Source organism: Oratosquilla oratoria, chromosome 18, assembly GCF_046742065.1.
Source record: "Oratosquilla oratoria isolate Oo_2021 chromosome 18, ASM4674206v1, whole genome shotgun sequence".
Classification (NCBI taxonomy): Eukaryota; Metazoa; Arthropoda; class Malacostraca; order Stomatopoda; family Squillidae; genus Oratosquilla; species Oratosquilla oratoria.
The window spans coordinates 55,649,267-55,664,738 of NC_134794.1; the positions used below are offsets into that span (position 1 = coordinate 55,649,267).

The 15,472-nt window shown below is 41.4% G+C and overlaps 2 protein-coding genes across 2 annotated transcripts in view; both read right to left on the bottom strand.

Annotated features, from left to right (window-relative positions):
* LOC143035242 (carbohydrate sulfotransferase 11-like) overlaps window positions 1–6,945 on the bottom strand; it is a 39,862-nt gene extending 32,917 nt beyond the window's left edge. The window contains exon 1 of the mRNA XM_076202019.1: window positions 6,728–6,945. The gene's annotated coding sequence lies outside the window, so the exon portion shown is untranslated. The remainder of the gene's footprint in view (window positions 1–6,727) is intronic.
* A 7,360-nt stretch (window positions 6,946–14,305) lies between these two features.
* Window positions 14,306–15,472, bottom strand: part of LOC143034875 (mutS protein homolog 5-like) — a 35,365-nt gene continuing 34,198 nt past the window's right edge. The window contains exon 10 of the mRNA XM_076201219.1: window positions 14,306–14,656. Within this exon, the coding sequence (XP_076057334.1) occupies window positions 14,557–14,656 (100 nt within the window). The 3' untranslated portion in view covers window positions 14,306–14,556. The remainder of the gene's footprint in view (window positions 14,657–15,472) is intronic.

A 15,472-nucleotide genomic window follows, 5' to 3' on the forward strand; every position in this document is an offset into this window, starting at 1 on the left:
GAGAGGTACAAAGTGTGTGTGTGTGTGTGTGTGTGTGTGTGTATCACTGTATATATTCTTGTACATCTTACCTTGTACCTATCTGCTGAAGAGGACCACAGTAGTGGTCGAAATATACAGTTCGTCTGTTTCTTTTGCTTTGTTTCTCCGACAGTGGGTAATTTAAAACATTTTACTAAATGTGCTACTACATTTTCGTCTTGTGATATATATGTATACACACACACAGACACACACACACACACAATATATATATATATATATATATATATATATATATATATATATGTGTGTGTGTGTGTGTGTGTATTAACCTAGTTGTTACCTAGTTGTATTTTACGGGAAGGGGAGCTATGCTCGTGGGGTCCCGTCTTCATATCTCATTTTATCTAAACTATTTTTAAATTCATGTATTGTTTTTGCACACACCACTTTCTCATCTAACTTGTTCCAACTGTCTATTACTCTGTGAGGAAAACTGTTCTTTTTCAAATCTCTTCTATAGCTGTCTTTTTTTATTTTCTTTCCGTGTCCTCTTGTATTTCTGTCATCCCATTTTATCAGATTCTCTCTATCAGTAATTTCTATGCCTTTCATGATTCTGTAAATAGCTATCAAATCTCCTCTCTCTCTTCTTTGCTCTAGTGTCTGTAGTTCAAGTTTTTTCTAGTCTCTCTTCATATGATAGTTTTGAGAGTGTTGGTGCCAATTTTGTAATTGCTCTTTGTATTCTTTCAAGTTTTTTTATACATTTTTTTGCACTTGGTGACCATATCGTTGCTGCATATTCCAATCTTGGTCTTATCAGGGTGATTAGGATTTTCTTCACCATTTCTTCATCCAGGTATGTAAATGCAACTTTGATTGTTCTTATTAAATTATAAGTTTCTCCAAAAATCTTATTTATATGTTTCTCAGGTGACATATTATTCATAACAATGACTCCCAGGTCCTTCTCATTTTCTACTTTTTTTATTCCTTCTTCTCCCAATTTATATGCTCCTGTTATTCTGTTTTTGCTTTTTCCAAATTCCATTATACTACACTTTTTTGTATTGAACTCCATCTCCCACTTCCTACTCCATTCCTGTACTTTATTTAGATCTCTCTGTAGTGATTCACAATCTTCTTCAGTTTTCACTCTTTTCAGTAGTTTTGCATCATCTGCAAAGAAGCTCATATAGCTTTCAATTCCTTCATCCATATCATTAATATATATAGCAAACATTATTGGGGCCAGAACTGTTCCCTGCGGAACACCGCTTATTACTTCATCCCATTTTGAGTGCTGGTTTCTTATCACTACTCTCATTTTTCTTTCTTGCAAAAAGTCTTCCATCCAATTTAGTAGTTTGCCCTGTATTCCTCCTTCAGATTCTAATTTCTTAAGCAACTTCTTATGTGGTACTTTGTCAAAAGCTTTCTTTAGATCTAAAAATGCACAGTCCGCCCATCCATCTCTTTCTTGTATTATATCTATTAGCCTTGAATAGAAACATATTAAATTGGTGACGCATGATCGTCCTTGTCTGAATCCAAATTGCCTTGGATTTAACACGTTGTTTTTTTCTAAATATTTTACCCATCTACTTTTGATAATTCTTTCACAAATTTTTGCTATTGTACTTGTTAGAGAGACTGGTCTATAGTTGGTAGGTTCTTCTTTATTTCCTCCTTTATATATAGGTACTATATTAGCTTTTTTCCAATCTTCTGGAACTTTTCCTTCTTTCAAGGAACTGTTTAGAATGCTATGTATTTTGTCTGCCAGTTCATTCCTGCATTCTTTCAGTATCCAGTTTGCTATTTCATCTGGTCCATGCGATTTTCTGACATCAAGATTACTCAAGTGTGTTAATATTTAATTTTTTGTTACTTCTATTTCTTCCATAGGGGGGACTTTCTCTTTCCATTCGTTCTCTTCAGGTTGTATGTTCTCCCTTGTAAACACTGATTTAAAATGTTTGTTCATAATTTCCGCCATTTCCATTTCCTCAGTGTATTCAACTCCCTTCTGTCTTAATTTCTCCAAGTCTTGTTTGTTTTTCAGTTTATTGTTTACAAATCTGTCGAATAGTTTTGGTTGATCTTTACACTTTTCTATGATATCTTTTTCATATTTTCTCTTTTCCTCTCTGCACGTTTGTACACATTCATTTCTATAACAGGTATATATTTTCCATTTTCAGGTCTTCTGTCTTTTTTCCATCTGGTCCAGGCTTTGTCTCTTTTGTCTTTTAACTCCCTACAACTTTTGTTGTACCAGCATTTTACATATTCTTTTTCTTGTTTTTGTCTTGGGACATACTTTTCCACTCCTTTTTTGTAAATTTTTGTCAAAATATTCCATTTCTCTTCTACTGTTGTTTCTTCTTTGTATATTTCTTCCCAGTTTTCCTTTTGAAAGAATTCTCTTATTTTATCAAAGTTTGTTTTTTCATACATCATTCTTCCTTTTCTATATTGTTCATTTCTTTTCATATATTTTTCTTCATTAAGTTCCAGTTCAATCAATATGTGGTCACTTTTAATTATTGGTGTTTTATATTCAATTTTGTCCACTATTCTAGGTTCAGATGTAATTATTAGGTCTAGTCTCGATGGCTCTTCTTCATTTCTATACCTAGTGTTCTCCTGTATCCATTGTGTCATTGTATGGTCAGTAACCATCTCAAGTAGAGCGTTTCCCCATGAGCCGTCTCCACCCTTTACTGTCATTTCTTCCCAGCAGATTTCTTTGCAATTAAAGTCGCCCATCATAACTATTCTTCCTCCCTCTTCCATTATCTTGTTTAATGTTATCTTTGTGTCCTCTAACATACTTTTATGTTCACTCTCTTCCCATGAGGCTGTTTTCGGGGGCACATAATTTATCACAAACTTTCTGCTCTTCAAATCTCTGTCTTCTACTTCCATCATTATCATCTCTACTGTATTCTTTCCATATGTGACACACTTCACGTTTATATCCTTCTTAGTCAGGAACATAACTCCACCCCCTTCCTTTTTCACTCTGTTTCTAATCCAATAATTATATGCATCATGTCCTACACTGTTGGGTGGTAGTGGACCTTTTAATTTTGTTTCTACAATTCCCATTATGTCTGGTTCTTTTTCCTTCAAATAATCATTCAGCTCATTCAATCCTGTTATTAATCCATCTATATTTGTGTAAGACACTCTTAGTTTTCTGCCACTTCCATTGTGTTCTCTGTTTCCCTTTTGTTTTTCTCTTGTATGTCGACTTTCTTTAGTTTCATATTCACTACTCTCCAATAGAATCTCTCTTTTTCTGACTCCGTTCTTATCTCGTTTTTTTCCTTTGCTTCAAGTCTTTTCTGTTTTTCTTCCTCTCTTTCCTCTTTATTCATTTCCCTTTTTATCCATACCTTTTTATATTGTTCACTTGTTGCTAGTTTCCCTGTTTTGGATAAGATATTCTCAGCCGTAGTTTGTGACCTGAATTTAATCTTAATTGGTCTGGTCTTGTCTGTACTATATTTCCCGAGCCTGAATTTCTCTTCGATTTGTTTAATTATTTCTGGTTCATCTTCCTGAACTCATTGTAGTAAATTTCTTACGTTTTCATTTTCCTCTTTGATTCTTGTGGTTCTATCTGGGTTATGTTTCTCTTCCATTCCTAATATAATTTTACATTTCTGTCTGTCTGCTAAGTCTCTTACTATATTCTCCTTCTGTCTCATCACTTTAATAACTGAGTCTTCAGTTTGTTCATTCATTTGCTGTCTGATTATGTCAGTGAATGCAACTTTGCTATTTTCTTGATTTTTTTTCCAACCCTCCTTGTTCTCCTTATTATTCTCCTTTAAGACTTTATTCTCTTCTTTTACTTCTTTTAACTGTTTTTTTAATTCTTCAATTTCCTTAGTTAAGTTTTTGTTCGCCTTCTCTAGTTCTTCCAATTTTTCAACTCTCCGTATAATATTGTTAACATGACCGAACCTACGCTCCAAGTCCTCGATCATCTTATCGACCTTCTCTTCTAGTCTTGTCAGTCGGGGGGGTTGTGTCCCCCCACCCTCTTTAAATCCCTGGAAAATATTCTCATCACTTTCTACTGTATTGCTCTTATCTATACTTCTAATCTTTACATTTTTATTAGACATTTCATCGTCGTCGGGGGGCCGTTTGTTTACCTTTCGCCTGTCTGCCTGGGCCAAGTCTACTCCTTCTTCATTTCCTTCCATTTCCCTCAGTAATCCCTCCCCTTTTCCTCTTTCCCTACTTTCCTACTACCCCACGAGCAATTTCCCCCCACCCTGTAAATACAATAGGCACTTCTCTTTGCGTTGGGATCCACAAAACTTCAATTTTCTTCAGAACGTCTTCTAAGCCGTCCATTCGTTGAAGTGTGTGTGTATACATATATATGTATACACACACACACACACACATATATATATATATATATATATATGTGTGTGTGTGTATACATATATATGTATACACACACACGCGCGCACACACACACACACATATATATATATTTATATATATATGTGTGTGTGTATACACATATATATGTATACACACACACACGCGCGCACACACACACACACATATATATATATATATATACATCACTGGTGAGAAATGTAGTAATACATTAGTAAATCACAACTAAGACCACAGTCGGACGAAAGAAAGAGTTGAGTAACCGAAACTATATATTTCGATTACTAACTCCCAATCCTCTTCAATAGTACCTACTACTGAAGAGGATACAGTTAGTCCTAGTCCTACTCCCACAAATCAACAATCAAGATAGGTCCATCCACAGATTTCCACTAGTGCGTCTTCCACAGTAAACAAAAGCAAACATGGCGTCTCGAAGCTCGCATCGAGCTACGAGTTGTCGGTAGTGTATCACATCTTGAATTTCGATATTGATGCGGCCGAATGCTTTAAAACTTACAGATACGATATAATATAGAACTAATGACTTATTTATGTCAATATTAACTAAAAAATATGAATAACATCGGAGTTGACAGTAGTTGTCGGTAATTAGTACGACCCTATATATATATATATATATATATATATATATATACGCTGCGTTCAACACAAGGATCCTACGGATAAACGGACCGGTATTCTTCCATTTAGTCCGTAGTTTCCGGGTTCTTATGTGTGCGTGTATTTACATACATACACACACACACACAGACACACACACATATATATATATATTTACATACATATACATCTACATACACCTTTACAAAGGAGGTAGCCAAAATAAAAAGTTTTAATTCCACTCCCACCCATTTCACCCTCATTTACCACCCCTCCCTCCCTCTCATGTATATATATACAATATATATATATATGTGTGTATATATATATATATATAAATATATATATATATGTATGTGTATATATATATATATATATATATATACACTCAAAATTCGTATATTAAGATAATATATTCAGGGCTTCTTTGAACTTTTTTATTATAATTATTTTGTCAGCCTTGTGCACGGCATGTCCAGACTAAAATTGCCATCCCCCTTAAATGTGCCCCCACTCTCCCACCCCAGGGCATATGCCCCCCCCCCTGCCCCCATGTCAGGGTCATGCACATATTAGTGTGTGTGTGTGTGTGTGTCCGTAGCAAGACCGGTCGCGAGGAGATGTGCCCCCATGAAAAACGACGCGACGCAAGCACACCAACGGCGCTATAATCCGTGTCAACAGAAGACGTTATCGTACAGATATACGTCATACGGGTGGCCGCCGCCGCCGCCGCCTACAAAAAAAAAAAAAAAAAGCGCAATCTTCAGGATGGGCCAGCGATACGGCTGATTGGCTACCTCTACGCGTCTTGTCTGCGTGAGATTAACTGTGGTTCTGTATCATGAGCTGGGCTCGTGAACGACTTCTATTATGATATTATCCTCCCTAATGAGAGCTGAGTTCCTAAGTGGCCCGATCTATGGTTAACCCCTTCCATACGGTGCCGCACAAGTAGGCGTCATGGGGAGCGAGTGTATTCGCGAGGCTGCCATATCGGCGTCTTGATTATATTTATTGTAGTCGCCCCTCCATAATGACATTCTTTCTAATTCTTTTGTAATCGCATTTTCTATGGTTATCAAAATTCACGGGTGAAGAGAGAACGATCGATATAAGCGGTGACTATATTTTATGATGCGAGTATTATTACGACACGTCGTACGGCTGGCATTGGCTGCTGCCACCGAGATCTAAGTCCATGACGCCTACGTGTGCGGCACCGTATGGAAGGGGTTAACGTTCCGCTGCGGGTCGTTACTCCAACTCTCGTGGGCTGGGAGTTGGGTGTGTGTGTACGTGTAAGGTCACAGCATCATCCATAGATCGGTCATGTATGAGTTCTGAGCTCTCTCCCGGGAGGATAATAGCTGTCGATCACGAGCCCAACACGTGATCCAAGACCATGGTGAATCACCACACACACCTTGCCCAGCAGAGCGGGAAACCAGCTTATAGTGGTATGGTTTTTCCCAGTCCTTTTCAGCACAACACATCCCTCGATAGGGTGGGGTACCCTAGTACCCTTTCTTCCTACACTACGGCTAACCTGTCGCGGCCGCCTCAGGGCTTCCAGGAGGCCACTGACCCAAGCTCCGAACACTGGGCCGATGCTCAGGCAGAAGACCACAAGATATCAGTCCCGGTCACGCAGCTGCGAACGTGGGAAACTCGAGGAAGGACTTACGTTTGCTGGACAGTGGTTAAATCACCGGAGACGTCTTGCCTTCGAGTCTCCTCCAATGCGCGAAGGTCCGAACCACTACACGATCTTGACAGAACTGGAGTGCGACGGTATGTACCAAACGGGTTCTGCCAGGACGCCGAGGTGAATACAACGTGCGAAGGACAGGTTGGGCTGGCGGACGAACGATAACGGCTCGCCCCCTGCCCGGGCACCAAGCCCACTCATTCCTACTGCTAATACACACGCACACACACTTGCAACGAAGGTTCCGGAAAGCGCGGAGAGTCAACGCGTCGACGTGCCACCGCCACTGATAATTAATTAATTAATCAGACATATGAGCTAGGGAGGGAGGCTCCCTTGCCAATACTCGAGATCTACAGCTGCCTATCGGCTATCTCTCGATGTCCGTCTACTTATCTCCAATCAAGGAGGAATATTTATCACTAGTGACTTCGACTAATCTCCCAATTTGCCAATGCACTCCTATGTCTCCTTTACCACCTCTTATTCACAAAATTGTCCTCAAGGACAGAAACGCTGATGATCACCAACGAAGTATGGTACTCGTGGCAGCACGAATAAGTAGGCCTATATTTGGTATTGAATCAATATACATGAAGTGCAGATAATGAAAAGAACACAGTTCGAAAAAAATTAGAATTGCCGAGGATAACTTAAAAAAAGCATGAAAGCTTATTTCCATTGTAAGACATAAGGAAAATAAAAATCAGCTGACATATCGTAATATCCAACATAGAGAATAGGAGCAGGAGAACCGATTCTGACAAGTAGAACGGCTGTGGATCCTCAGGTCTCGTTCCAGGGCTGTAGTCTAGCCTCACCCTCTCCGACTTCCGATTTTTTTTAAGGTTCGACTTCTGGTTCCTCTCTAAATGATAAGGATAATTCAACTATTAACTTCTGTTAAAATTAAAAATGGCATTTCATCACAACCAAGTGAATCATCAGGTTATTTTGAAAGATAATTATTTATGGTTATAGCTTTGCCATTTCGGCTTTATTGAAGATAACAAATAAATCCTGTGTGAATTAAATAGAAATGACAAAAATAATAGACAATGAAAAATACTGCCCTTTTTAGTTTTGACGTTTTTATATAATTTACACAATTGTATGTAATTTGCACAATTTTTATTATATGAATAAGCATTGGAGATTTAATAGTAAAACAAAAAGGTACTTCTTTTTAGAGAGAAATTTGCAAATGGGTCTGCCCCACATCTATCATAACTCTTACTTCCTTCCATTTCATTCTTTCCTTCCACTTAACCCCCAAATCCCCCCTCCCTCCCTCTCCCCCATCTTATCTATCCTGCCCTCTAACTAACTAGGTACGAACAAGTGGGTCTGCCCCACATCTATCTTATCTCTAACTTCCTTCAATTTCATTCTTTCCTTCCACTAAACCACCAACAACGTTCACAGAAGCAAAAACTATACCTGTGATCGGCAGGAACTCATCGAACCCTGAAAAGTACAATTTTATCACAAAACATCATGTATCTTTGTAAATGTGTAATCATTTCACCTTTTCTATTTTGTTCTGGTGGTGGTGTGTGCGTCAGCTTCGGGCGTGGCATAGAGGATAGGTGAATGGAGGGAAGGATGAATTTAAAGTATGTGTTCAGGGGAGACTGGTTCTCTCAGAGAACGCATCCCCTCACCGGTCTAGCACATGCTTCGTCACATTTAAACTTCACACTATCGGGTCTATGAGGTTTGTGATTGGGGGGTAAATTTCATGTCACTCCTCAATCACGAATCGCTAACTCTTCTAGTCAGTTTCAAACCATGTCTCGGACTACGTGAAAAGGGGGTCTGATGTCGCGCCGAACGCCTATAGTGATCTTTGACCTCTCGTTGCCAAAGGTCCATGGGAGGTATAATTTCACCTTAACTGAAGTGAAAATGTTGCTCGAAAAAGGTCACACCTCTTTTCCGGGTATTTTCGTATTCTAAGTTTAAAAATAATAATATTAATAAACAAATAAATACATACATATACCAAAGGCTTTTCCCCCTTACACGGGGGGTAGCCAAAAAGAAAAAGGCATAGAAATTACTCCCACCCATTTCATTTCCCATATATTCCACTCCCCTCCTATCTTGGCAACTCCTGGATGACGGGTCATCCTTGCATCCTGTCCACTGCCCTGGGTCAGAAGCAGTGTCGCAAGACACAGCACATCCACAGCAAGGCCGCTTCATAAATTCGGCGACCCCCCTCTCCATCCCCTCATGCAGGAAAGGAGAAGACGGGGCGAAACCCCTTCGGGCTGCGTCAATTTTTTTCTCATACATACTTCCTCACCCCCCATCCCCCATCCACTCTCCCACATGCATCACAGCCTCATCTATACACAACCCTTCTCTATTCACCCCTATCTTCTGTCCTCTCCCGTCCTTCCTCTACAGATATTCCTCTCTTTTGTATCACCTTTTTTTGTGTACACGTCTTTATTTTTTCTATTGTGATCATCATTGTGTTTCCAAGAAAATTTCCTCACACGAGGGAACACAATGATGATCACAACAGAAAAAAAATAAAGAGATGTACTGGAACACAAAAGACTATGGGTGATACATTTTTTGTAATGTTTTCGGATTTAGAATGCGAAAAATACCTGGAATAGAGGGATTTGATTGAAAAAAAAAAATCAAGTTTGAGAAATTGAAATGGAATATCTCTGGTGATTAAAGATAGTGGCACTTTTACTTTGAGTGTAGATGGCCACATTAAGTTTGTTGCTTTCTTTGCGAGTGAGACAGCCAGAAAAAAATCACTTTATAAAGAAATTGTGGCCAAAGTGATAATTGGTTCCATGAGAGAAGAATGTCATTGGTACTCCACATGTTGATCCTGAGAAAAATTATCTTCCTTTGTATATCAAGCTAATGAAGAAGTCAGTCAAAGGTATGGATAAAACTGACGAGGGATTCAAATATTTGAGAAATATATTTCCAAGAGTAAATGACGCTAAAATCAAAAGAAGGTATTTTTATAGGACTACAGATTAGGGAACTGATGAAAGATCAAAAGTTCGATGAAGTGCTCACTGATGTTGAAAAATCTGCATAGCTATCATTCAAGAAAGTTTGCAAAGATTTCATACAAAAACCTGGGATACAGTATGAGCCTATAAATCCACTTCTTGGACTCTCACTAGGTGCAGTCAATTGACGAGCATGGCGAGAGGTTTCACCATGACATTTTGATTATGGAAACTTGGTACCAAGGAAACTGGTGTGGTGACACGGCGCTAGTCAAAACCGGACTGGCCGTCACACAACTTGAGCTACGCCTATATATTCACTGAAGTTAGCAAGTGGTCTCAACCAGCCACAACCAGTAGCCGTCATCCAGGAGGAGCCAAGAAAAGAGGGAGGGAGGGGTGATGAATGGGAGTAGAGTATATGGGAATGAAATGGCCAGCACAGAAATTCAATCTAAATCCAGAAAATTATTCACAAGGTACTCTACAATGGCATTAAGCAAGGAGCTACGAGGATGCACAGTTTGATTGTGGACTTGCTTAATGCCATTGTACAGTATCTTGTGGATAATTTTCTGGATTTAGACAAACATCCATACAAAAACCATGTCTTCATGGTAGCAAAAAAGTCAGGATTTTCAACAATTTCATATCTTTAAAATTTCATGGAGAAAATTAATTAATTCTAATGGTTGCTATATGTAGACTAGATTCTGTTCTTTCATTTGGTACCTAATATGTTGCTCTATCTTGGATAGATAAAAAAAAATCATACCACAGAGTATGCTTAGAAATGCCTCAAAATTGGTCCTTTTGGTAAGATAGCAAAAAATTCAGCCTCCATGTGGCAATGCTTCCATACATCCTAGAAAAAATTGAATGTAATTTTTGGTCTTTTCAGGTCAAAAAGCATGGGAAAAAGTACAGTACTGTATGAAAATATTATTTATTTTTTTTTTTTAACAGGTCTAGTGTAGGGGTGTGGCGAACTTTGGGATCACGTTCTTCAGCATCATCAAAGAGTTTGGGACAACAATCATTCTCGCTGTAAGCTACATTGCTTGATCAAATGATCTCAGCAATTAGGTTGTCATCTTCAAGACATAGGGAATTTATTATCTCATATGCATTTTTGGCAGCATTATCAGATGTAAATGTCACATAACACCAGTTGGAAATACAGTCACTATCATATTTGAGACAGATGCGGAGAACTGTTCAGAAGGGCTTGAAAGCAGAGTGGATAGCACGGTATGATAAAGATGCGTAGACATTGATTAGCTTAACGGTGGCAAGACAAGATTTGGGAGGTGACCCGCGAGATCTTCCAGCATGAGAATCAGCAGCACGGGGACTATGAGCTCCAGTCTGCACATGCGTAGTATCACTATCACGACCAGCGACACCTTGAGGGCCTGGTCGACAGCCCCTCAAGGACCACAGGATTTTTAGGAGTATCCAGAGATATTTTGTGATTTAATTGGCCCCAGGGGCCAAGGGCAACCGCTTACTGGGGTTACGAGGGGACTGTATGTTGGCTGTCACCAACAAGGTAACTTGTCCCCATGGGGGCTGCTTGTTTTAAAAAGTGGCACCTCACGATTTGAAAGTTCGCTCACGACAGAGCTAAGACCTCCTCCATCAACTCATCCCAGCCTAACCACCCAACAATCCAGCACAGTACGACCTCATAAGGTGGTCCTTCTGGTGGGTGGTACTGTTGGACCATATGGTCAGCCTGGCCCCATGAACTTTTTTGTCTGGCCCTCTCCCCTTAAATAGAGCAGAGCAGAGCAGGGGCCAAAACCCTACCCTCTCTAGCCTCGCCCACCAGGTCATAAGAACATGCAACCCCCCCCCCCCACACACACACACCACCACGACAAGCTGGTTCCTTTCAGGTGGAGGGGGGATGGAGCAAGAAGCACTCCCCCACCACCACCACTGCGTGTGGACAATGGACTTTGGAAAAAACATATACAGTGAAAGCCCTTGTATCCGGCACCCTAGTTACCGGCAACTTCAAATATCCGGCATATTTTTTGTAGTTGCTCCCGCTGCCGCCAGAGGAGTGCGCTGTGAGCCATACTGCATGGCGGCTGGCGCTCACTTTGTCTCCCGCCGCCACTTCGTTCACGCCACGGATGTGTTTGTATTGCTGGACTGCTGCTACATTCCTTGGTGTATTCGACATTGTTGTTATCCAGGGATAATTGAATCAACTTGTTGTCAAACTCGACCAACTGTTGGTTGCCTTCGTGAGACGTATGCGGAGGTGACCATTTCAGACCGAGAAGCGTTTTGAAGCAATCCTGTACCGACGTCGGACCTTCGTTGTAATACCCAAACGCCCGTGCTATCTTGCGTTCTACTTGTCCCTCGGTTCCGTATTTGAGCGCATCCACAAAATCAAAAGATTCTGTAGCCTTGTGAATGATGCCAATCGAACATTTTGGACAGAGTAGAAGGGAATGGAAATCTAGCAATATCAAATCGGTCAACAAGCGTCTACAAACCCTCCTCTCTGGAACTCTGGGTACCGTTGCAGTGCCGGCGGCAAGAAACATAAAGTTCCACAAACAATAATAGACCGCAGTACTATATGCACCCGTTATTGCAAAATTAGAAAACAAGAGTTGTCTGGTTGAAAAAATGGCATCGACCGCCTTTTCCACCGTCAGGTTGGGATCGTCTTTCATCTGTCGTTTCACCTCGCGATGGAAAGCCTCTACCCCTCTCGTGTCTAGTTCCCCGCTCATCATCTTATGCGGGCCGATATTAACGGCTTTCGGTACGGCATCTTCCGCTCTGCGTTCCGACTCGGAGAGGGAAGCACGGCGTGTCGCATCTACCGGGGCGGCCGCTACCAAGTTTTCGACCTTCTTGAGATGAAACGCGTATTCGTCTGAAAGGAGCGGGATCAATTTTCCCATCACTTGGTTGCCCAGCACGGTATCGTAAAAGGCTCCCTCGAAAGCGGGGGCCGCCGTTTCCGCTCCCGTCGCGGTAATGGCGATGGCGGTCCTTTTGATGGAGGACGCGGCATACTTGTGCGCGATGGCGGATCCGCAGCCTGGTAAAACGAAACGGTCGACGCGCTCTAGGATCTCGACCTCGAGGTCGTCATCGGGGCGCACTCTTACGGGCGTTTCAACACCATTCGATTTGTCGTAAATGTCGCGTTTCCATGCAACGACGCTCACTAAAGTGTAACAAAAGAGTGAAACGATTCTATCTAGTCTGGCCGATACCAAACGGCCGAAATCGCTGTAGGTGGTTCGCACCAGTTCGCGGTCCAGAACGGCAGAAGGGTGTTGGTGGTAATTCGACTCGTTGTTGGCCGCCGCCGCCAAGATTGCGCATTGCATCATCCATTCGAAGGCGTTGAAGGCATTCAATAGCGGGGTCGTGGTCAACTCGACCGTGTCCCCGAGAACTTGTAAACCAACAGACGATAGCCGCCAGTGTGGGTTCAAGACTTGTTTGGATATGTCGTTGACGGCGTCGCTTAAGGTGTTCCACGTGTTTTTTGTAAACAAGGTGACTGTTGATGCTGTGATGTTGGTGTAAATTGATAAGGTTAGTGAATAAAGTGAGTGAATATAGGTGTATTTTCTTAAACCTTCAAATATCCGGAATTTTCAAGTATCCGGTATGCCTATGGTCCCAATGGTGCCGGATACAAGGGCTTTCACTGTATACTGAATGACTCCTCCTTTTCCTGTTGCTGCTGCAAGTCCACGAGTGCCAAAGAGGGCAAAAGTGCCAGTTTTGGTCTGAGCAGTTAAGCATCTACTGACATGAGCTCGTCACTCCTCAGCTCTCCTTCTCTGGTTCTGTCTGTCTATAGGGTGAATGAATGGGTTATATCTAACGACACTACCATCGCTTTTTCCCTTCCCACTTGGGAACTAGAAAGGATATGATAGCATCTCCTATTCAATAGAAAGATAACTCTATTTGATCAAACAAAATAAGCATCCTCTGGTGAAGATGTTTCCTTTTCATACTGCAGGTAAACCTAAGATGCGTATGTTTTGTTATCTTCTTCGAGCAGCATCGCAATACTGCCTGATGGCTATGGCGAAGGGTGTCTTTGGGATGAGGACGAGGAGGGGAATGCCACTGTTGACAAGAGTGCTAAAACATTGCACTCCAGAGTCTTCCTCTAGTTTTATTTGCATGTTGTCAAAAGGTCACTTGGGGCCCCAGGATCACAGCAGCTTGGCAACAAGGGTCATAAACTGGGGTGGAGCTGGTAGGGTATGTGGTGGTCATGGGGGGATGGAGGTGGACATCCCTTCTGCAACATCTCCCTCCCCCTCAGAATTTCAGAGGATGTCGTCATGCAGTACCAATAGCCTCATATTACTCCTGTGGAGAAAATCAGCATAGAAATGACATGGGACCCATCTTCATATTACTGTTTCTTAGTCCCCTCTTTCCACCACCACAAAGGTCTCTCCTGTGGTGGGAGTGAACCAAGGATAGGCACGAGGCCAGTCAACATGGAACAGAGTTTTATTTATTGATTCTTTTTTTAACATATAAGTAACTGAAACATCAAATTAAGACATCGCACCCACATTTGTCAATGACATTTGAGTGTGAACTTAACTGTATTCATGTAGTCCTTTGTTTATACTTCATTCTTGTAAAAATTAAGTGAAATAATGAAAAAGTGGGGAGGGGGTTTCCACAAATTGAAAGAGTCAAGAAACAACAAACAGTACGCTAACATTGACAACATTTTCAAAGGGTCCAAATATGTCGTGAGGCGCTCTGGGACTATCACCCGAAGGCGGATAGAGATCAGGATGGCTCCTCCAGCTCCCCTTGAGGGGAGCACCGCTCCCCAAACTGGCTCAATAAGCTGGTCGTGCTGGAGGAGGCTGTACCCTCCTTCACCTCTCTGTAAAAAGGATAACAAGAGAAGTTTGATTAGCAGAGCTTCCTCCTACTCCACCACTGCCGCCATCTATCCATCACCCATGAGGCACAATCCGTGAATTCCATTACAACTGGATTGGGGGTCCATGGCTGTGGTCCCCCACAATGGACATCAGAAAGAACCCCTTCTTTGCTATTGCCCATCTGGAATACCCATCAACTCCCTGTAGACCATACAAAACAAAGCCATAAAGACAATTACAGACTGCACAAATTCAACACTTACAGACCATTTACACCATGAAATGAAAGTCCTCAAAGTCAAGGATCACCTTGATATAAGAGGCACACAAACACTTGCTGCAGCCTCCACAAACACAACACACCCACCACACTACATAACAGAGCACCCACACAAGCCAAGAAACATCAAAACAACACCCAAATACCTATATCATGCATAAACACTCTCTTCTCTCCCTTTCCAACCACCAGACACCAGCCTCCAGAAGCATTCGCTCACTGATCCATCAATAAACTGAAAAACAATGCATTGCTGCATGCCAGACCCCCTGATATCCCCCTCTGAATCCTCTCTCCCCCAAAAGGACAGAGTCCACCTGGCCAGACTGCAGTGCGGCCACTATCCAGTCCTTCTAAACTACCAGAAGAGGCTTGATTACTGCATAACACAACTGTCCAGAATGCAACACTTCACCCCATACTACTCAACACATTATGGAAGACTGCATTTTACACAATCACACACACCACCACAAGATACAATCTATAAAGGTATTCTTCAGGGAGGCAGGACTACTCAGTTAGACAGTCTAGG